The sequence below is a fragment of the Idiotropiscis lumnitzeri genome, chromosome 3, assembly GCF_059441095.1.
Source record: "Idiotropiscis lumnitzeri isolate Australia: NSW breed Sydney's pygmy pipehorse chromosome 3, RoL_Ilum_1.0, whole genome shotgun sequence".
In the NCBI taxonomy this organism is placed as follows: Eukaryota; Metazoa; Chordata; class Actinopteri; order Syngnathiformes; family Syngnathidae; genus Idiotropiscis; species Idiotropiscis lumnitzeri.
In genome coordinates, this window is record NC_142393.1 from 20,048,073 (window position 1) to 20,072,154 (window position 24,082).

A 24,082-nucleotide genomic window follows, 5' to 3' on the forward strand; every position below is an offset into this window, starting at 1 on the left:
TTGTGTAAATAATCATTTTTAAAAAAGTCATGCACTCTAACTTGAGCAGGTTAGACTACACATAAACCAATAATAAGACTAAAAAAAAACCTCTGAGGAACTCAAAAAGAAAATTCTTCCTTTACATAAACATGGCCCAGACTACAAGATTACCGACACCCTGAAAGTGAAATACAACACGATACTCACGACCTTTTGGAGGTTAAACAGGACAGGTTCCAATCAGAATAGGCCTCCACTTGGTCCATCAGAGAACTTGAGTGCTCTCACGGCGTGCAATATCCACAGATTGTCTTTGGAAAATAGACAGATGAGTGCTGCCAGCATTGCGGCAGAGGTCGAATGGGCTGGTGGCTCAACCTGTAAGTGCTCAGACCATACACCACACACTGCCTCAAATTTCTTTGTATGGCTATCGTCCCAGAAGGAAGCCTCTTCCAAAGAAAGAGTGCAAGTAGTTTGCTGACGGATACATATTACTGGACACATGTTCTGAAGATAAACTTCTGAAATTTGGTCCAGATAGTTTCAAGCGTAAGTCAGGAATGCAAAGATAAGTACGTCTTACTAAGAAGAATCCTTAAGATGTCCTTTATTAGTCCCACAATGGGGAAATTTGAGGTGTTACAGCAGCAAAGATATAGATCACACAGAGTCGGCGGCGTAATGTAGCCGTTAATGTATAACATTAGCAGCAGACATTCAGAAAAAGCATGCAAATATACACAGTATAAACGTATCTAAGTGTAAGGAAACACTCCTAATGTTTGTCCATTATACGGAGGGGGAAACGCTGTAATGATAAAAACTACTGAATGATTGAAAATACTGCAATCATAAAAATATTGCAATGATAAAAGTACTGTAATGGTAAGAGTACTGAAATGATAGAAAAGTACTGCATGATAGAAAATACTGCAATGGTAAAAGTACTGTAATAGTAAAAGTACTGCAACGATAGAAAAATACTGCAATGATGAAAGTACTGCAATGATAAAAGTACTGTAATAGTGAACATCCTGCAGTGGTAGAAATACTACAGTGATAGAAGTATTGTAATAAGAATACTGTAATGGTAAACAAAATACATCATTGGTCAATATTTAAGTACACCCTTGGCTGAAAGTACAGTAGTAGTTAATATTGCATCCTAGGACTGCACAATTGCACTAATGCCCTCCCGTTTGTAGGCCTGACCCAATGTTCTTGTTAAAAAGTCTGACAGCAGTTGGCAGGAAGGGGAGCTTCAGTGCAAGCTGAGTGCGATCCCCTCACTCCAGAAACTGGGCCACAGGTGTATTCCAAAATTATTACAAGCCCAAACACCTCTCCAAGATGACCATTGCCTTGCAAAAAAAGTTGATCCTAAGGTTAATGTCTTCAGACCTAAATGCTATTGAGCTGGAGGGACTTAATAGTCTCTATTTTTGTGACTGGCGGCACAGTGACTCTGCTATCGACCTGATATTGCTAATTTCGCAGAAGAGCACAGTCCAGATGATGTGTGAGAGGGAGTGCTGCGCCGCTGTTGGAGTGGCCACGACCATTTTCTTTCATTCTCTTCACTAATCTTGACGTGCCGTAAGCACATCTACGCCGAGATGTGGGCACTTGGGAATTATTCGCCTGCCCCCTATTATTTGTGTGCATCCCCCGTAGCTGTGCCGTCCAATAGGATGATTTAAAACATATAATAAAATGATGCAGATGGTTTAATAGCAGCTGTTCACATATTTATGACTGAAATACATCACATTGGGCCAGCTGCGCCAGTGCTAGAAGACGGTCTGAACAGACGTAACTCACTTGAGTGAAATGCATGTGTAAGTGTTTGGTGTGGGCACTAGAGGTCAGGTTTTATAAAAGGAATCATCCATCTCTCGCCACCTCTTTGTGATGTTAAGTGACCTGGAAGTAAACAGTAACAGAAGGCATTCCCGCCCACTGGCTCCCCTGGCACCAAGCTTCCCCCACTCTCCCCGTCAGCGCCACACCATCACCCACCCACTCACATGTACACGCAGACAAGCTTTAATACCTAACACTGTCACAAGGTCTTACTGGTGGTGGATGCTCCCTCATAAATGTGGCGTATCCTTGCAAGACAGTCACGTCTCTCTGAGCAGGAGCATGGTCATCTTACAGCCAAATGGGAGCCCCGTTTAATAATACCTGCCAGCTAGGTCTCCTGTGGACAGAAAAGCGGAAAAGGGTGGTGGTTGTATTCCTGACCCATTACCAATAATTCATCTGCAAGGAAAGCCCTCCTGGCTCCAAGCCCAAATAACAGCGGCGGGCCTGAGGATGGACCGCCCTGTGAATGGGATTCATGGTCTCCTGTGTGTGCAACGACCAGGTGTCCCAATATTTTTGCCCATATTGTGAACAAAAGACAGAGGAATATTGACTCACTTGTGCGGCAGGTGGCAACAAATACATCATTTTTGTCTCTTATCATTTCCATGTGACCTTGAAGTAGAATGTGGACAAGGCTCAGGTTTCTGTGTGAAACTAAAGCTGCTCAGTCTCTCTCTCAAACAAGAAAAAGATTGACAATGTAACTTAAGAAATACAAAGTGCTCGCTCTGCAAAGAAATCTGAGAGTTCACTTCATCTTTAATCCATCCTTATGAGCCCTTAATGGGTTTCCTCTTGCTCTAGGCCATCGTTCATCCTATATAAGTGGCCTTGTCGCTCTCTCCACTCGCTGATCCGTCATTGCTCTCATTCAGATGACATGACACGTGCTTATGGGCTTCGTTTCTCGTTCCCAGTTTGTGTGATGCATCGCTTCCTCAGGTGTCTTGAATAATTTCCAACCTTGGTTGTTCTGTTCTGTACTTGCATGGGTTTTCTCTGGCTTCCTCCCACATTCCCAAAATTTTGCATGTGAGGTTGACTGAAGACCCTGAGGGCTGTATTTTCTTGCCCAGCGCAAGTCTAGCATGAAGCACAGACTAATTGCGCTTTTGGCCTTTTCGCCGACAAGTGCAGTTTGGAAAATTGTGGGCATAAACACAGCTGACAAGTTTCCCAGCCAATGGAAGCGTTGGAAGCCGTCCATTCCCTTTAACATCAGAGTGCAAGAGGGACACAGTCTTCGACATTGCGGAAAGAGAAATAAACTCGCTGGAGTCCGTGTAGAAGATCGAAGTGCACAAAGTACGTTTATACGGAACTGCAAGCAGGCGTCCACGGGTGGATGATAGAAAGTTGGCGAGGGCGATCACTGATCACCGCTGTAAAGTGAACACAAGACCGCCTTCCGCCTTTGTTTGATGCACACTGTTGCCATGTTTCGGAATAAAATACAACGACTGCACATATTCTCAGAGCTGAGAGTCTGCCTGCACCTCAATTAAATTCATGATACACAACTTGCACCACAACTTAGACCTGCTTCCACCTCGTCTTAAATGCAGTCTTTCAGACAACCAATTGTCAGGTGCACGAGAGGCTTGTGAAAGAAAATACCCTCGGTCTACCGGAACGCGCACCAAGGTGCAGCGCGGTCAACCAAATGACCAAACATGCTAAAGTAGGCTTGCACCAAATATTCAACAATGTAATTTGAAGCCAAAGTTTGAGGCTTAATTGATAATAGTATAGCATCTATTTAAAAACTGCTGTATGCCATATACTCTTGGTAACCATAGTTACCATATTGTGGCTTGATGTGTGACAGCCAGCTGCAACCAGCCAAAATGAAATGGCTGAAAACAATGGTGCAAATTCACATGTGATGACACGAGATGTTTTAGAGCGGCGCACGTAATTGCATTTTAATGGGAAGAGGTCATGTATAGTTTTCTGAAATGGATTGTGTTCTCTTTTTCCCTCAAAATGCTTCAATCTCTCGATGGTTAAAAATAGATTCAAACCCCCTAGTGGAAGATTGGGCCTAACTTAATTTTCATGGGGAGAATGAAAAGCAAGCCCGCTGTGCTGGAGGGACACAGGGCACAAAAACAATAATCTTGAAGATCCAATGACAAATCATTTAGCACTGGCACAAGGAGTCAGAGCAAAAAAGGTGCTTTAGTTCAGTGACTCTCCGCCGGCAGCCTTTTCATCACCTTTCTCACTCTTCATTCTCGTGCACTTTTAAATCTCATGGCAAATCTTTTAGCACAACTTGTAGTTTCCTTACAAACAGGTAAATCACAAAATTCACAACAGGTGTTTGAGACATCATCCAAAAAAATGGCCTCGTTCTATTTGAATTAGGAATTAAATAAGTGTCTTTGTCAGGCAGCTCACATTTTGACATCATGAGACGTCGATGCTCCTGAGCATGCCGGAACCTATCCAAGCTGTCGTCGGGCAGTAGGCGGGGTACATCCTGAACTGGTTGCCATATAAAATTAATAGAAATCAATTTTCCTTGCCTGGACACGATTTACTGCGGATCCCTGCTGCGGAGGTGGGGCTCGTTAGCGAGCACCTCATGGCTGGGCCCGCTCCCATGGGGGAAACGTGGCGCACCACCTGTGGGAGGGTCCAAAAGGGTCAGGTGCAGTGGGAGCGGCCAAAGGCAGAGACCTTGGCAGTCCAATCCCAGGCTACAAAAGGTGACTCTAGGGACGTGGAATGTCACCTCACTGGCAGGGAAGAAGCCTAAGATGCCGTGCAAGGTTAAGAAGCCCAGGTTACGGTACCAGTCATCTCGAGAAGGATTAGACTCTGTTTCCAGTCTGGAGTTGCCCAGGTTGAGAGGCACCCAACAGGTGTGGTCATACTATATATCGCTCGATCTATATATGGATTATGAGAATCAAAAGCTGGTACAGCTTCTTGAAGCAAATTGGTCAAATTGCATAAGGAGATTGCTCCAAAGGCTTCCTCATTAGAAAAGTTCTTGTAAACGACTACTACTTTTGTACTGTAAATGGCATTGAATTTAGATTTGTGCAGGTCGAGGCACAGAAACAGTGAAAACGACATGGAAGTGACAAGCAGCAAGAATGGAGAATCAGTGTGCACATTTCTCACAGGAGGAAGGAAAAGAGAGCAGTCAGGCAGAGTGTGAGCGCGCAGGAGAGCAAGGGTGGGGCGGGGGGTTGGCTTTGGTGTTGTATGAAGGCGTGGGAGACATGTGAGTTGAGTCAAAACCCCCCAAGCCACCTCTGCACCTCCCCCTCTCCCTTTTGATTTCACTGTGAGCGACTGTGGAGAAAAGATGGGTGGCGTGTGTCTTCTCTACCAAGCGATATATCGAAGACAATGACATCATCATCCTTCTCATCATCGACATAATCATCATCATCAAACAAGCAAGGACGAGGCAAGAGCTCAGACTCATTTGGATCTTTAATTTGCTCCTTTATGTTTTTTTCATCTTTTACTTACACTATTACCCTGGATTCAAGTCGTTTGAAAAGCTTCTAATCAAAGTCTAGTCATTAGTTGCATGTCAAAATATTTCTCTGACTCTCTCTTTACACAAACACACACAATATATATATATATATAATATATGATCGCTTTGGTGCATGACAAGGTTCAAAGGTTCAGGAAGAGGCTACAATTTCAGAAAAAGATGAGAAAAGGGACTTTGTTTTCCTTTGGTGTTGTGTTGCAGCCGTGTCACTGCTTGGCCTCCTTCTCTGCAAGTCTCTTGGCTTTATTAAAGAGGTAACGGGCTTGGCCTTCATCATAACGCTTCTGCTCCTCCTCGCCATTAACCTGAATAGAAAAGAAAGAAAAAGATATTGTCCCCATGCAAAACATAATCCCATTCACTACCATCATAAAATTGAAATATAAAAAGCATAATGCAATGTACCAATTCCTCTCAATAGGGTCGAATGTGAGGCAAAGCCTATCCCAGTTAACTTTGAGCGAGAGGCAAGGTACTCCAATTGCAGGGCCCATAGAGAAACATCCATCTACATTCACATTCACATTTACACCCATGGACAATGATCTTCAATAAACCGGATATGTTAACTAAATAAAGAAAGCAACAATGTGAGTAAGTTTACTAACTTGACCTACACAGTAAGAGGTTTTACAAAACTTAAAGAATACTGTATCTTTTATCATTGTGGCTGTTGTTGTGCTGCATAAAATAGAGAACTATCCATTCATTATCTGAGCCGCAAGGGTCACAGGTGGGCTGCAGCCTATCTCAGCTGATGGGCACGTGGCAAACATGCAAACACCACACAGGAAGTTTGGAGCCAGAATCGAACCCTGTACCTCCGAACTGTGAGTCGGATGTGCTAACCAGTCGGCCGAACCCATACCCGCTACCCATAAGTTATTTTACATTAGTCAGTCAAGATTTTGTGATGGGGACAACATAATATCTTGTTAAAGCAATCGCAACAACAAGGCTCATCACTGCTATGATTGAATTTCACAGGGTTGACTGTGAAGTACAAATCTCCTTTTCCACCCTCACTTAGTTCAAGTCGGCTTTAAATTCACCGGGTTAGCCATGTGCTATCTTGTAGTTTAATTAGACTGTCTACCCACTTAAAATTACACAGCCACCCACAGCAACAGCACCCGTGGTAACTTCCACGGCGCAGCCGATACGCTCAGTCTTCTACCTCACCAGACAGGGAAGCACGCGTGCGACTCTTGATTTTTAAATATACACTGCAAGTGAATATCAGCATTCATGGCTTATTCAGATAGAGGCTCTCCAATCTGCTCACACCAGGGTGTTGGCACATTCATGAGCACCTGCCACTCAGCAGCGCACAGAGCAATGAGCTGACAGATGGTACTTTAACTTTATGGAAGGAGCAATTTGGCAACACATACGACAAAATGTCAGCATTTTGGGAAAGGAGTAGGGGTCACCTCTCAAATGCGATGGCACTTTGATATAGTGATAAAGAGCCACAAACCCGCTCAAGAGGACTTTCCTCCATGTAAATGTAAAGTCAAGCCCATCCTCAATAGCAGCCTGACCTCAATCCTATCAAACATCTTTGATATTCACTACAATAAACTTGGTGAGGCGCTGTGCGGTTCACTGAAGTTACAGAAAGGACCTAGAACATCTTGTTGACTGTATTCCCAGAATATTGGTAACTTTTTTTTTTCTTCTTTTGCAAAGCTTGCTCAAGTTGATCATTAGAATCAGGTGTGTTGGAATAGGGATATGCCTAAAACAGGCTGGGGTTGTTGAGGACTGGACTTTGGCACCCCTGAACTCGATCTACGAATACAATGGTCACTTCAGTCACTGTCAGTGCGGTGACTGGCTAAGCAATATAATTTTGTCTGTGTGTAGTGTATTGGCCATTGGAGGCACAAGTTTGTTGGTGCGCTAACTCTAAATTGCTTTGATGTGAAACACATAAGTTGGAGTCAGCGCAGCAGATTTGTGTTGGTGGAAGCAAATCTCACCATCTGTTAAAAAAGCATTTGCTCAAGCTCAAAGTTTATTGAAATGTGACCAGTTTAAGCATAATATCACTTAGTCTTCGTCCAATTACATTGGACTGTTGCACACAACAGAAGCCTTATTTTAGCACTCATTTGAAATCGAAAACAAATTGGACTTAGTTCATGTTTATAACTATTTTATAGCCTCTCTATCTAATTCTAAGATGGCAGAAGAAAAAAATAAAATACATAAAATCATGGCACCAAGGGCAGATCGGCTTGAATTAAGTATCGATAGTGCTCTGGAATTTAATGTAAAATCATACGTTATTCCATCAAAATAATTTTCAAAACAAGCAATACAAAGTGAATTTAATTGTTTCAAAACCAGATAAATACCACTTGCCAGAAATGTACAAGACGTTGTTCAGCAGTAGTTTATGTTATCAGCAATCATTAATGGCTTTGTGTCAAGTACGGTATGCTGGATTTTTGACATGGACCCAAATGCAGGGAGTGGTGTAAACAAAAAGCGTTTCAAAGAAAACTATATGGCAAACAAGGAACTCAAATAAACAAAACACACTAAAGTAGAAAATAGCACTGAAACATGTAAGCCAACCACCACTGGGGAAAAAGGAATGACAAGACAAGGCCTGACCGGAACCATGGAACTAAATACAAACAAATTGACGAGACAATGAGGAACACCTGGACAAGACACAAAGGGTTGGAAGGTGCTGATTGGCTAACGCTAACAAATGGGACCACAATCACAGGTGGACACAATAAGCTGAGCGAGACAAGACAAAGAAACCCAAAGAAAACCTGAGACTAAATACTAAACCAAAAGCAACCAGAACAGATCATGACACATTGTCTATTTTTATTGACTGAGAGAGAAAGAGAGTATTACTGAGACCCCCAATTGAAAGTGTACTTTGTGTTCCCTTGAAATCGTTATTCACATAGCAGCTGCAGATTAATACCTATGATTATCCTACTGCTAATGACTACCAGCTCCCGTCAAGCAGCATTGTGTTTCAAATTTTAGTTCTACTGTGTACACCAAATGTCAGTGTCTCAGAGATTACTTTAAATGTTGATTATTTTGGTAAAGGTTGGACACAAACTCAATTGTCATTTCAGAAAACAAGAATATAAACTCTTGACAATACAAAACTGTTTCCTTGTTTTTAGAATGATAATACAATTATAATAAAATGTACACAACATACAATTTCAACCTTAAATCGTATACTTTACAGCTATGATTGTTTATTATGCGAGGAAAAAAACATGGGGATGCAGTCACATATAATTGAACTCTGTCACGCTTGTCGCCATTAACCCGTTGATTATTGAGTTAAGGCCTGGCGTCTAAAAATAACCACTGCATTACTTGGACTACAGCACATTGCCATGACAACCAGGCTCGTTTTCATGTAAAGGGACGCCAGCAGAGTCGCTGCCACTAAGGAAGTCAGGAGGAAGGCAGATTCAAAAGAAGAAGAGGAAGTAAGGATGGCGGTATGAGGAAAGGAAGTAAAGATGGAAGGAAAAAGGACGAGAAACCACTAAAGGGCAAGGCAGGAAGAAAACAAGGAAAGAACTGAGTCAGAAGGTAAAAGGAGGCAGAGAGAAAATGTGAGTCACCTCATAAAGTATAAGTGGAATGAGTTTCAGTGGCAGAAATGACAGAAGTAAAGAAAAGGATGGAAGGGGGGAAGGAAGGAGGGAGACAATTGGTCTAGAATAACAAAAGATAGTGAGAGAAATGATTATGAAGTACAAGGAAAGGGAGCAACAGAGGTCAGAATGCTGATTTACTGGGTGATATAAAGAATGGAAGGAAGAGAAGGAAGGCAGGAAAGAACTGGGGAAGGAGATGCCAGAAGTTAGACGGATTCAGATGAGAAGGGTGGAGGACAGGGGAAGAAAAGAGAGGGGAGGGACTAGCAAGTGTAGTGAGTGTGGCCTGACTCTCAAACAGACCAGGAGAGAAGTGCACATTGACAAGTGCTGCCCTTCCGATGGCATGTCATATATCGTGTTATACTCTGCTGTATATGTACAGCATACAAGCGGAACACAACGAAGGGTGCTGGCAGTCATCATTGCTTCTCTTTTCTTTTTCGTAGCCCAACACAAAAATGATGGTGCTACTTTTTGCGGGAGTTACCACCAGACCCTGCCTGCCCCACCCCCATCCTGTCCTCCTTCCCCAATTTACATGACATACCCCTCCATACACACACACACACACACACACACACACACACACACAATTGCTGAGACCCTGCTGAGCTAAAATGGGAAATTCTATAAATAGACACAGAGTGGGCTCAGTGGGGAGGAAGCCTGGTTGCGAGAAAGGGGTGCTAGGGTGGGGGAAGCACCTGCAGTCAAAAATAGCAGAATCTGTCTTTCACCTGCACTATTTATAGAGCACAACTGGAGTTGAATCTGTCATGAAATATTAATCGGTGAAAGCACAACCGTTTGATTGTGTTGCTGTCTATTCAAAGATCATGTATGGTGACTCAAACGTAAATCTAAGCTTTATATTACAAGTTTTAATTGCAGCTGCAAGAACTGATGAATGAGTCATTGCAACGGACTACATGTGAGTACAATGTTCAACGGCATATTAGCAAGTCAATGCTGAAAAATCCACCTATTTGCTGTTCTTGTGCTTATACTGAATCCCTGTTTATTCTAAAAGTACTGGTTGTCCTTTCATAAGGCTTGGGGTGTCCATGGGCAATTATAGTCCCTCTAAATAAATAAACAAATAAATAAGTCATGGATTTGCCGTTCTTCATAGCACAGCTCAGTCGTTCAAACACTGCATACAGCACTGTCTTGGGAAGTGAGTCGATATCATTCCGTGATGATGCTCGTAATATGAAACAGAGATATTGCAAACCCATTAAAAAAAAAAAAAAATACTGGTCAACAAATTTTTAATCAGAGATTCAAATAAACATTTAGAAAATATTTTTTTGTGCTGAATCCGAATCTGCCCCCAATTTGTCAAAGTTTCATATTAATAACAATAAAAACGATAATAATACATTTAATAGAATATATGTATTAAGTAAAAAGTTTAAGTTATAGGTGCTACAGGTGTCCCGTGACTCATTTAGGGTACCGGAATTTGCCCAAAATGGCCAATTTCATCTTCAATTTGGGGGTATTCTTGTGCATCCTGTCATAATCGGCTTGTCCTTCAAATAGTGTCAACTCTGTGGCTAATTAATAATTTTTGTGTAAGCCTAAATCTTTTTTTATTGCAATAATATGTGGATGCATTTAGCCAACACTACTGTACAGAATACTCGCTATCATTTAGTTTGCACGGCCAATTAATGTTATCGTCGCGTTTCCACCCATTAAAGACACATCGCCATCGTTAGGGTTGTCATCAGGTGTGAATTGGATTAAAGTGTTTTGTCTTATTTCCAGCTTATGATAGTGCATCTCCATTATGTGTGGAGTCAGTAATAGAGTTCACGTGAGCGCTCGCTTATTTTGATCTCGCCTCGTTCCTTGTTTAAGACAGCAGGAGGACTGAAATAGCAAGAGTCATCCGCCTCTCTTTCGCAGAGAAATAAACATGCTTGGTGATGTCGTCAAGCTAATGCACATTGCACACACGCACGAGAATACGCAAATGAGCACACACAAACACACACACGCACACTAACACATCCACAAACATTTGGGAGCATTCTCTGTCAAAAAAGCATGTCAATCCTTTCTACCTGACTGTATTAATGTCCAACATTATCTCTCAACAAATGCACGCATGAACACTTTTCATTTGGCACGCTCCAGCAGAACTGCGGCTGTGCACGTTCCATTTACAGAGCCGATGATGAATTATTAAAATCATCAGGAGAGATCATTTTTGTTGTTTTGCTTCTCTTTTCAGCGAATCGAGTTGTGGCACGACAATACAGCGAGGGCTGTCCTGGTTGCGGTTCTGTGCCATTAAAACAAAAGACAGGAGCAGCTCATTCGATATGGAAAAGTGGCTCTAATGAATGCGTGGAAGCAGGCACACAAAAGGCGAAACAAACGCAGGTTTGTGTCAAATGGAAATGGGGACAGCGGCGGGCGCTTTTGAAAATGTATTCAGGCAGCAGAGGTGGATTGGATTCAAATGTCTATATGGCGCCAACAAAGCAAACAGGTATGTTTCCAACTCCCACCACCCAGCACCCCTCCCCCATTTACTACCACAGCTCATGCACACACATTTAATGTAGGGAAAAAAAAGAAAAGTAAGTAACATTTATTTGTGGACTTTTCACAGAGAGGGTTCTAAGTGTGTCACATATTTAAAATACAACTAATTAAAATCAAAGTACAATCAAATATGAGCATAAAATAGCAATAAAAAAACAACAAAAAATGGATTGAAATAAAGAAATAATGCAATTAAATGATACTGGAACACACGCCTAAAGAGAAATTATATTTTAAAAGAAGGGGCGGCTCTCAGCTCGTGTGGAAGTGCATTCCACCATTTGGGAGCAGCCGACTCAAAAGCTTTGTCACGTTTAGTTTTTAATTTTGCACCAGGTACAACTAGTAGAAGGCGGTCAGCAGGCCGCAATGATCTGACAAGACAGTGAAAAGACACAAGATCTACTAAATATGCAGAATTTCATGTTGGATCGTAAAATGAACCGACAGCCAGTGCAAATAGGCTCAAACTATTCTATGAGATCTTGACAGAAAATGTCAAGAGTTGCAAAATTCTGAAAATATTAAAAGTTTCTGTGAGTTAACAGAACTATAAGGGAAGATATAGCTATCCCTCTTGAATAGATGCCTCTTGAAATATTGAAAATTCAAGCCCAAATGGAACAGCATAATAAACAAAAAGATGACACAACAATAAATAGAAGCAAATATTGTTTCTACGCTAAAAATAAGTCATACTATAGCAGCTTTGCCGTGCCGATCTTGTTTTTGTGTTTTCATATAATCTTCACTGCAATGCCCCCTGCAGTGTACACACAAAAGAGCCAGCATACCTACTCTGCAAGAGGACTACGAATAATCCATTTGTATGAAATGTGTTACAAAGTAAATTTATTTATAGAGTAAATTTTTTCATGTTCAATAAAAGATGGTCATTTTTAACATTAGTTGACGTTCTTTATCAACATAATAAGATGCACTGGCATTATCATTGAAAGGCACCCTAATTAAAAACATGGAAAAACTGATCTGAGGTTTGATTGAATCACTTGACATCACATGGTCAAATAATATCACAGAGTTTCCATCCATCCAAGTCCCACAGGGGAGTTCTGGTGAAAATTGGACTCATGTGTGAAACCTTATTATCTGCATGTGATCTGCTGAGCTAGACATCAAGGCAAATGCACAGTTAAGGACATTTGAAGTCATAATTCAATGTATACACCGTACTACACGCTTGTATTACCGTACCTTTCTTATTGTGTGGGGTAATAGTTATAAGGTCACCGTACAACCAATGTGCGCGATGCAAAAAAGAGCTATTGGAATAGTGAAGTTTTTTGCAACTTCTGAGGCCAGGTTTTGAACCTAAATGAAGTTCAGTGCAGTATCTAGACTCACAGGGCAGGAGAATGCTGCATGAAGACAGTGAAGTTACTCATTTAAACAGATGGTAGTGTGTTTGCATATTAACAGGATATAGATGCGGGTGTGCTGCACACCAAGCTCCAACAGCAGGTCTCCCATCGCACTCAGCAGGTAATCACAGAAGCTTTATATGCAGATAGGAAGTGCTAAATCAGCCAAATGTTCAATAAACATTCAGGGATCTTGGTAGGACATTTGTATTCAACCTTCCTCACGATAATGCTGCAACATACAGCGAGGCATTTAATAAAATGGAACTTAAATTAGAATTAGAGGCGCTGACTCTCTATTGTGGGCAGGTGATTGCCTTAAGGAGGATAAAAATACTCCTAATGATGATCATCAGATTATAATCCTTAAAATACCACCACCAACTTCTCCCACTTAACGAATCTCAGTCCACTGGCTAATGTTAGTTTCTGCTTTGGCCTTTTTAAAATGTAAACACTTATGTCACAAGTCACTTTTGAACTGGTTTCTTAACTCATTCACTGCCAGCCCAGGTAAAATGAAAGTACGTCAATATCCGTCAATGGTAGTGAATGAGTTAAAAGGGAAGTAAAAAAGGATTTGCAACAAAATGTTCTCTGTGCTTTCACTAGTCTAAACATGGCATACTGATTACTATTGTGTTTGTGGAATATGAGTTAAGTAGCAAAATCGAGCCATTTTTAGCCATCTCATGGGGCGGCCATTTTGTCACAGTTGCTCAGGGCTCCGGTAACGACCAATCACGAGTCACCAATTTGCTGAAGCTGAGCCATGATTGGTCGTTATCTGAGCCCTGAGCAACTGTGAAAGCATTTTCAGTCGACTTCAAGTGACAAAATGGCCAAGTCGTGAGATGTAAAAAAAAGAATTTAAAAAACGGGTGGACTCTGAACTGGGAGGCCAACGTGCTAGCCAGTCAACCACCATGGAGCTCTTGTTTAACATATCTAATTATAATTATTTACTTGTGTTTGTGTTAGTGGCTGAATGTTATGCTGCTTAAAAATCCTCACTCTTGCTCAAAATGGTCAATATTGAGCGCTAAAAAGAACTGAAATCGCCCACATTAAGGCTCTTCGTGGTACAAGGATGATCCCAGAGATAAATTGTATAATTTTTATGCACAATATGTGACTTGGTCAAAAAATGACAATTAATTAAATAGATGTTCTAATGTGCATGCTCTGAGGCTGCAATGTCATGTTTTATGCAATCCTATTGAACAAGCTCACACATTGTGATCATGTCATTGATTTCTAAATTTGAGGATTTTAATATATTTTGTTCCCTTGGATCCAGACGCACTCTAAAAATACATTGGTATCCAGGCAACGCCGCAACTTGTGTACAATTTGAATACAAGATTGGATTTATGACAAACAAGTCAAACCAAATCATTCCAAATTTAATACCGTTGTACAAATCACTGAATGTACGTAATATCTCAAACCTAAATCACACTATAAGGTGTCAGACTTCAAGGACATGGACAAGGATTGAATAATGTGATATATTGTATCAGAGCATAGCATCATACTGAAGAATACACAAGAGGGTACCAACCTTAAGAGGAGGGACGGGCTGAGCTTTGCCGAACTTGTCCAGCGAGATGAAAGTGAAGAAGGCAGAGACTGCACGATAGCTAACTTTCTCCGTGTCAACCAGCGAGCAGGCATCCACCACCACTTCTATTTCCATGGACTTGTTGCTGATGAACGTGAGACGGCCTGTCACGGTCACCACACAGCCTAGACAGGGGGAAGAGGAAAAAGGAAAATGTCTTTTGTGTGTTTACATACAGTCCCACGCTGCCGAATTGATAACATAGGTTACTCAAGTGTCATCAAATGTGAAACAAGTAAAACATTGCTTGCCAAATCAAAATGACAGACTTTATATGGATCTTTATGATATTTAAAGAGCTGCTGGTAACAAGCCAGGTAGGAGAAACAAATCATGCAATCTTGCAATGGATTTGCAATGTTATATAATAAACAACATGTTGATCTTCCACTGAGAGATGCAAAGACACGCTCAAGAAATTTAAGAACTGTGACCTGACATTTTTTTCTGTTTAATTAAATCTATGATAATATGTATACATATTTTGATGAAATAAATAAGTTAACTCTGCATGCACTTTCATTAAAATGAGCGTTCCTTCAAATTTGTCAGTGGGGTTGTTTCTTTACTCCTTTTAATGTGCTCAAAGTGCGTTATTACTGCGGGTTGCCACGGTAACATGGAAGGAAGGCATTATCCCTGCAGTCTGAGTTCTATTTTGAAGCTCAAATAATAAACTAGAGTACAAGGAAAATGAACATGTCTTTGTCTGTCCTCCAAACATTGATTGTCACATGAAATGTTATCCTGTCCTCTGCATCCATAGGCGGAAAAACAAGTCTGTTTGGATTGTGTAGACTTATGGGTTGCCATCAAGCATTTTTAGAAAAAGCATCATTTTAAAATGAGCGGAATAAAACTTTTGCAAGCATCTCGATCAATGGTGGGCAAAAGTTTGAGGGCGAGTTAAACGTATAAATCAAGCAGATGGGCCAGGTCATTAGTAGGTAAAAGTTCAACTGAGCGTGTAAAATATTTTTTAAATTTATAAAATACAAATGTCCTCGTCAAATTCTGGGTGCATGGGGAATTTCAAAATGTCATTTATTCAAATTATTTTTCCTCCCATCGATTTTTCCTGAATTTTGCAACAAGTATTAAATTATGCATTGAAAATGATGGAAATTGTGTTGAAATTATTAGTCATCAACATTACAACTGAATAAAGAAATTTTGTTTTCAGGGGTATGTGATTTTTTTTTACCTTGTAACCAGACTTTATGGACTCCCCTCATCATTTTGTTTTTTCATAAATAATTTCATTAAATACATAAATCATTTTATTCCAAAACCGAAGTGGTCTCATCCAATTTTGGATTAGTTCTCAATGTATTGACTTGCTAACCTTTCTTAATCTTGCGATGAAAGTTGATGGCGTCCACAGAGGCAGTGACAATGTTGGTGTTGCAGTGACGTGCCGCCACAATGCCCGCAACCTCATCCATCAGCTTCATGGTTACACCTGTTTAACACACAAGCGCGCATACTTCAGTCACATGCTAGAAAGCTACAAGACGATCAGCAGATGGGTTAGATTTTCCATCTGAAGTGCTAAAAGAACGAAGTAGAGTGGAATCTGGAGTTGTACAATATCAAGAACGTCATGAATTTCGAAGCACCTTGGTATAGGTTAACAATGTTACAAAGTATTCTAACAAGTGTGCACGTGAAATGACCATTTAGAGTGTTCAATGAACTTAAGATGTCCATGTTTTTTTGCGTATATAGGATGCTGGAATTCCCACACAAAACCCCGACAAGCACAGGAAGAATATACAAAGGATTTTAAATTGTTTCACAGACTTTATTGGGTGAAACGGAGACCTTCTTCCAGTGAGGTGACAGTGCCTCGCGAACCAGCATTATTTGGTGCTGAGAAACCAAGGTAATATTTATTTTGGGTAATTTTTCACTTTTAAGACCATGTCAATTAATCCAGAAAGCATGCAAGGCACTTTGCCAAACTTAACATCAAAAGTTGATTAATTTTTAAAGAGCTAAGAAACAGAGTGAGCAGAGAGAGCAATGAAAGCTGCACATTTTAAGGAAGCACAAATGTAGATGCAATCATTGAAATGATTTGTTTATGAATTTGTACTGGAAATGAAGGAAACTGATTCTTGCGGTTTTCAAACAGAAGCACCATTGCTGGACTGATTTGAACCAAATGCGCAATTGGTTTGGATGTTGAAACACTGGACTACTTTCAAAGTTATTTGATTATTATGTAGTAATAATCTTATAATAATCAGCTTTTTAGTCAATACCATTTTCATTGACTGAGAGACATGTCAATAATTACAACCACACTACTGATGTCACTCCCAATGTGTGTTCTAGTCATTACATAAAGCGCAATAGATTATGATCGGCACTGGTGAACAGCGCATAACACCTAGCAAGAAAATGCAATTCATTGTTACTTTCTTTGTTTTTACAAGTAGTGTTTTGTTTTTGGGAGATTAAAGATAAACAGATATAATTGAGAAAACAGTATTTGGCCAAAAGGCATATTTTGGAGGTGCATGTAGGGAGGATTCAAAGAGAAACAATTTATTTGAATAGTAGGCCATAAAAGCAAACTAGCCATTACCTGATTCCTTGCTGCCTTCCTCATCATTTACTTTCAAAAGACAGTACTTCCTAATAGGAAACATTACCTTTAGGGAGGAACGTGCCCCACTCATAGCACAAAGAACTGCAATTTCGAGTAATTAAATGTAGTTGCCAGATTCATTCCCCCGAGTCTCACATGCAACACAAAATCAATAAGTCTGCTCAGGATGGCTTTTTTGGCTCTGACCATCTGCACAATGTAGGGAGCTTGATGTGTGGGAGTACAAACAAGAATGTGCTGCCGGCTGCATTCACATAAAAGACAGCCTGTTCAGTTGATTTGGAATAAAGTTTTTGTATTCCATTTTTGTTCCTCCTAAATCCATGAAAAGTCCTACATTTTAAATGGAGAATAGAGTAAACTCCTGATTCTGCCTCTTTCAATTGTGCCTCGCGTGACTTCCCATTTCCCGTGCTGTCAAAAATATTTTCATTCACGAATCTGATGTCACTTCTTAATGTCCAGTCATCTCCTCTGCGCTCATCTAACGCTGCCTGATGCCCTTTAAATATCAGGCTGACGCTGATATTCTGGACATGTACGACTGTGCAAACCAGCTAATCCCGATCACAATCACTGAACAAAAAAACACGGGCTAGTTACAGATGCAACAAATACATCATAGATCTTTACAGGCAGTCTATTGTTCCAAGCCGGTCGCTCCTGAAGACCCAGATGTAATCTAGCTCAAAGTCAACACCAGTGTCTTTATGAGTGGTTGTCGAAATGTGTAGGATCCCTCTTACAGGCATGCCCAAAAATTACTTGATTACATTTTTGCAACATATTAATATTACAAATTTGTTGAATACACTTCAACTGTATTTAATGTTTCAATACAATATATTTGAATGAATCCCCTTAGTGCTAAATTATTAATCCATTGTAACCAAGACCTCATGGCCAAGTCTATGCTTCCACCATGGCATTGAACAGTTTCAGCGAGGATACTAATTCCGAATGACAGAGTAAAATCAAACTTGTATACACAGAGAGTGTCATTGGATTTTTCACATTTTAGAGAGAGCCTTTTATTTGCTACAAATAAAAATGGCTTGCTGCGACAGAATGAGAATAATTTGTGACCATAGACACACGATGTGGCCACAGTTTAGAACAGCAGGTCAGACTGACCCAAATGTGCAGCACTTAATTGTAGACAGTGGCCCACATGGCAGCAGTGCACTGCACAAAAGCCTGAAAGAGAAGCAGAGTGTGAAAGAAGTGAACAATATTATAGCAGAAGCGAGACAAAATGCTGCACAACAGTAAGACATGAGTTCTCTGGCTGGCTCTTGCTACTGTATGTACAACAACATTGACTCAAGTGAGTTAGAGAACTGAATCCCATTAGTTAGTGAAAACGAATTCACCGCGCACATCATACATATACCATAACACTGCATATTGCAATTTCCCCATTGAGGAACAAACAAAGGTGAAACAAGAATACTTGTGTCAGTATTCATCACTGTGGTCAGTGGATCTGTGGAAGCAACCAACAAAGTAGCCCATATGAAGCGGAATTTCTGATGTTCTTTCATTGTTGTTTAGGAGAAAATCAAAACGATAAACGCTGTTAAACTCGTCAGTGTGAGACCCCATCACAGTACTCCGGGTTCAAGAATGTTCAATGATAAACAGAGGTTCACGCTACAGTATAGCAACGAATACAGTTCCCATTACAGCATGTACTGGAGAGCTGACGTAAAAGGTTGATGGTGCGACTAAATGTGAGACTGAAAACTGAAAATGAGGACAAGCAAGGCCAAGACAGCCCAAGGGCCTCCGTTACACATTCACAGGGTGACATGGCACACTATGACTCCCTTTGCCGTAAGGAGGGAACAAGCCAGAGGGTGGATGAGGGTGGGGGTGGGGGGAGGGAGTTGAAGGGGGTGGGGTGTCATGGTGTCACTGTGTGCGAAGAGGGAAGAGAGTGTACTACAAAAGGCGGAAAAGTCCAATTAGTAAGCAAGTCCCCAGTGCAGCCCAGTTTGCCAGAGGGCAAAGTACCTCTCTGATCACACTCGTTGCCACTATTCCCCCAAATCTCCAATGGTAGTCGAACAGTAGAGGGAAATCTTCCAAGGCAGTCTTAAGAGCGCACCAACATTGCATACGAACCCACCCAGACTTTGCACATTACACGAGGGCCCGCTGAGGTATAGAGGAGTGAGCGAAAAAGAGTGAGGTCTGCATGACCTCTCACAGTCTTGACACCACAAGATAGATGGGCCCCTGGGCTTGATTACGGGATAGTCTAGCTCACTGTATTGTGAAGGGAAAAAAAGAAACTTTGCTTGTTTGCGTAGATGACACAAAAGGTGACTCATCTGGGAGGAACTTGGAGATGCATTGCGAACTCAATAATTGTCACATTTAATGTTCACTAAGTCAAAGACACAAATACACATACGCACACACACCTTTCATACTAACGTACACCATTATTTTCTTTTAATATGCTGTAAAGAGCAATTTATTTTGTGAGTACTGTGTGCAGTGCAAAAGTATTAGCCAATATCCACAACACTTTGTAGAGGGATGGTGCTTAGGCCAAGTAAGAGCCATTTGCATTTTGGTTTGGATCCCAAAAAAGGTGTGGATGAAGGAATATAGTTTCACAGTTTGAGGCATCAATAAGGGACATTGATGGATAAACACAAATACAGGTTGTTCCATTTTGCTAACAGTTTATGGCACCGAATCTACCTCGATAACAGCTCAGCCTTTGTGGAGGTCGACCCTCTATTGAGTGACAGTGTTGGTCATCACAGCATTGCTAAAAGGCAAATATAATGGTGCAGACTGAACAGTCTATCTATTTTTTTCCTTTTGTGTGGTTCTGCATCTGCAGTTGGTCTTACATCCATCTATTTTCAACACTGTTTTCAGCAATTACCTTCAAACATGCATCATGTATTTAGAAACAAATCTTTATATGCGCTTTAAAGTGCTTGCTGAGCATGTAAGCAGAAAGCTCTGACGTCATACCTGCAGTTTGCTATGATACGTTTTGATCTATTAACTAGCAAAGTCTTCAAATCGAATCATTCACACATTGTAGACGTCCCAGAAGGCAGGCATGATTTGCTCAAAATTACCCCTTCCACTACTATGTTTATTTTTATTCTATTCTTGATTTTCTGAATTTTAGTAAAAGCAATCATTATATTGATGCCCAAGTGGTCCATCAGAAAACCTTTAACTACTACAGGTCCTTTTATCACTGCTTAAGCTCCCATCGTCGCCCTCTCCTCACCTTGGTCTTCTTCAACCGCCCGCCCCCCTCTGAGTGCTTTGATCGTGGACAGCATCAAATTGCTCAAACTGCCTCCTAATGAGCTGTAACTATGGAAACGGCTTCTGTTAATGTTGGTGCCTCCCAGCAATCTCTCCACATCATTGCGGAAACCGCCATAAACTGTTGTTTTTCTAAGTATTCTCCTTTAGGCTTTACTAAGCACATTACTTTACAAAATTACCAAGAAGTGCTGACTCTGTTATTGTGCATACTCAGCAACAGGCACAGCAATTGAGATGGACTTTCTTGAGGGAAATGCTAGATTTAATAAGTGGATGTTTGTTATTGTCCTTGTAGCTTGCAGGGGCACAGAAATGCACCACGTCATAATGACTTCATTACAACAATATTTTGCCATTTGTATTGTCATAAATAAGGTAACCCAAAAAAAGACTTTTTGGTCACAGTTTTCAGACGTTCTTAACAACAATCTTTTTGAATACATTTATGTCTTTGGTTCAGTTGGAAAAAAATGTTTATGCAAAAATATATTTGACATGATAAAAGAGCAAAGATCTGCTGTGTATGTTCGACCTCGCAAAATTTTCAATGATATTATGGATTCCATCCCAAGGACGGCCTGGTAACTAAAATTTATTTAATTTGCATATACATACAGTAGCCTACTGTAGCTGCACCGTAACACTTGGTTGTCCTCTCATTCGTTGGTGAGATTATTGTTATGTCACTTTTATTTATATATTAAAATATGTTGGACTTTAAATAAAATTTCTGAGCGCTAATGCAAAGATTGCAGTGCTGAGTCTCAGGTGAATACAACAAAAAACTAGAAAAGAACATAATCATGAAGTTAGAAATGACATACCACCACCCCCCCAAAAAACAAATTTGGTTTTGCGCATATCACTCATCATTTTATAGTTTAATGTTTTGTCATTTCCAACAGAGAACTGTTGTCGTTGCTATCTAAAATATATGTTATTTTAATTAGACTGCAATGGGTCCACCAGTGGAAATCAACTGGTGTTTCCATGGAAACAGGTGGTACACTTCCTTAGAACATGGACTAATGGTGGTGTGGGGCAAGATTCATGAGGAGAAGTGGGCAGAAAACTGTGAATATGCAGCAAAGAAAAGAAATGTTCAAGTGAGACTGGAGGGAATGTGAAGTTTAAAGACATCAGTCTCTCTCTGGTAATTAACATTTTGAACATTGGCTAGGAACATCATCACAAACCCTGCCCGTGCATTTAGGCCTTGATTCTCCCGTTCGTTCTTATTTCAAGTGACTTTCATTTACATGGATTCTCACATTTAGACTAACGCAGCCAATTGTCTTTTGTCAATAAGGGCGTACTGACCTGTGAGGTGTGATTCACTGACAATGAAGGCTGTCTGGAAATCAGGGAACGCGGAGTTTGAACTTGTGAATGTCATTGAAATCCGTGAAAAAGATAAAGCATATAAAATTGAAAAGGCCGAACACTTTGAAGGGGAGCATATATTTTTTTTATACTCCATGAAGTAAATATAAATGCTAATCAGAACATTCTGCTTATGGCTGCATGTTTGGAGGCTCAGCAATAAAAAACGAGATGTGCCCAGGGGTGTGCTGGCCATCGTGAATTTTGGGAAAATGTGTTGATTTTCCTGAATGACCAGTCTATTTTCATCTGTGGTTGAACTGCATGATGTTTGTGGAATATGCGTTAAGCAGCAAAATCAACAGGTATTTAGCCAACTCAGGGTGTGGCCATTTTGTCATTTTCTGTCGACTGAAAATAACATCACAGTTGCCGCGGGCTCAGGTAACAACCAATGACGGCTCACCTGAGTCACGATTGGGCGTTAGCTGAGCAGATTAACTATATCCACCCATTATCTGAGACGCTTATCCTCGAGAGGGTCGCGGCCGTACTCGAGCCCATCCGAGCTGTCAACGGGCACCTTGAAGTGGTTGCCAGCCAATCATTGGGGACACATAGACAAATAACCACACATGCACACAATCACACGCCGTTTCCCACACTCAAAGACATTACAGTTGGTGACTACAAAGGTGCATGGAGATGCAAGTGACCTGACCACCGAGACGTCATTCAACAATTTTCTTTGCTACGATTTGCGAGCGTAAACATGAGATACTCTTGAAGTTTAATGTTAAACTAACATTATAACAGCAATAATTAATTTGTTGAATTTACCAAAAAGAGAGAATTGCATCAATAATTGCATCAACTTGTCTTTCTGTATAAATGAATGTGACGTCAGCTATTCCAATGTTGCTGCATTCAATAAGAGGACATTCAATAAGATTTCCTCTGTTAACCAGCAGGATGTTCATCTACGAGCTCTTGAATGTTCCTGTGTTGATGCGCGTGCTTTACGTCTCCTTAGGCTGCAGCTAACTAGGTCACATTTCCACGGAGCGGAGGGGAAACATACAGAAAATGATTAGTTTGTATTCTCAAATAGAAGTTAATTCTCTCAAGCAAGAGCTGCAGAGAGCCGAGGAGGAAAAGAAGGGAGGCTGCCTGACCTGACTCGTGCTTATGTAAACAAAATAAGTGTAGTGCAAGCAGCAGCAGTGAGCAATGGGGAACATTGCCCTAATGAGCAATAGCATGTATGAAGACAGTGTGTGTGCGGGGGTGTGCATGCGTGTGTGTGTGTGTGTGCATGTTCTTGTTCCATTTGACTCTTAATTGGACAGATGTCTCAGCAAGCTCTCCAAATTAAAAAGCCAAGCATGACACGTGCAACATTTATCCGCCCCGCCCTGTTTGCTTCGATCTCTTGTCCTGCCCTCCATGCGTTCTCTCCCGTTCATTTCACTCACACTTGCTTGTTGTTGTCATGCATTCTTTACACCCATGACATTGGCAGAAATGCCGCATACACTATATGGACAGATGTAGTTGGAAACACTTCTTAAACAAATAAATTGTATCCCACCAGTATACATTGAATGAAAAAGCATGCCGTCCGTTGCGTGTGCAGAACACATTTATGTTCACATTTCGGACTTGACAGCTCAAACAAACCGATTTCTCTCAAGTGTCACCATAACTCCACTACACTGCATGGTCAGAAACCAACCCAAAAAAAAAAAATAGAAACTACGTTTTCCTCTGGTGAAAGAAGAAATGCTGCACTTTCTTTTGAGAAATTCAATGTTTATATTGTTACACAACACATGTACTGAGGGTCTTGAAAGTCAGTCAGTCTAAATGCTCCGCTTCGGAAAAAAAAAAAAAAGCTGTCAATGAATGAGTTAACTGGTCGTCTTAATCAGACATTTTGAAAAGATTGCATGCTTCGAACCTAAGCAATCTGGCAGTTTTAGCCGTTTGGGCCAGCGTGACTGTGAAAGCGAGGTTCATAAAGGCATGCTTGGATGAGTTTGATTTGGAGCGACTGACCTCATCTCCTTTGGATGAAAGTGGACAGAGATGATGAGCCAGGCATTCGGTCTCGGATCCATCATTAACCTCACATATGCACTAAAATGTCCACAGACGTGCCCCAAAATTATGGAAAGCATTTTTCCAGAATAGTGGATGCTGTTCTGTGCATTATCTTCCAGTTTTCCT

The 24,082-nt window shown here is 40.8% G+C and overlaps 1 protein-coding gene across 2 annotated transcripts in view; it reads right to left on the reverse strand.

Annotated features, from left to right (window-relative positions):
- Positions 1-5,292: 5,292 nt before the first annotated feature.
- The window catches only part of acot7 (acyl-CoA thioesterase 7), a 34,854-nt gene continuing 16,064 nt past the window's right edge, over positions 5,293-24,082 (reverse strand). For both annotated transcript variants that reach the window (XM_088290972.1, XM_088290971.1), the window contains 3 exons: positions 15,950-16,066; positions 14,545-14,729; positions 5,293-5,685 (listed from right to left, as the gene is read on the reverse strand). In XM_088290972.1, the coding sequence (XP_088147098.1) occupies positions 5,587-5,685; positions 14,545-14,729; positions 15,950-16,066 (401 nt within the window). In that variant the 3' untranslated portion in view covers positions 5,293-5,586. The remainder of the gene's footprint in view (positions 5,686-14,544; positions 14,730-15,949; positions 16,067-24,082) is intronic.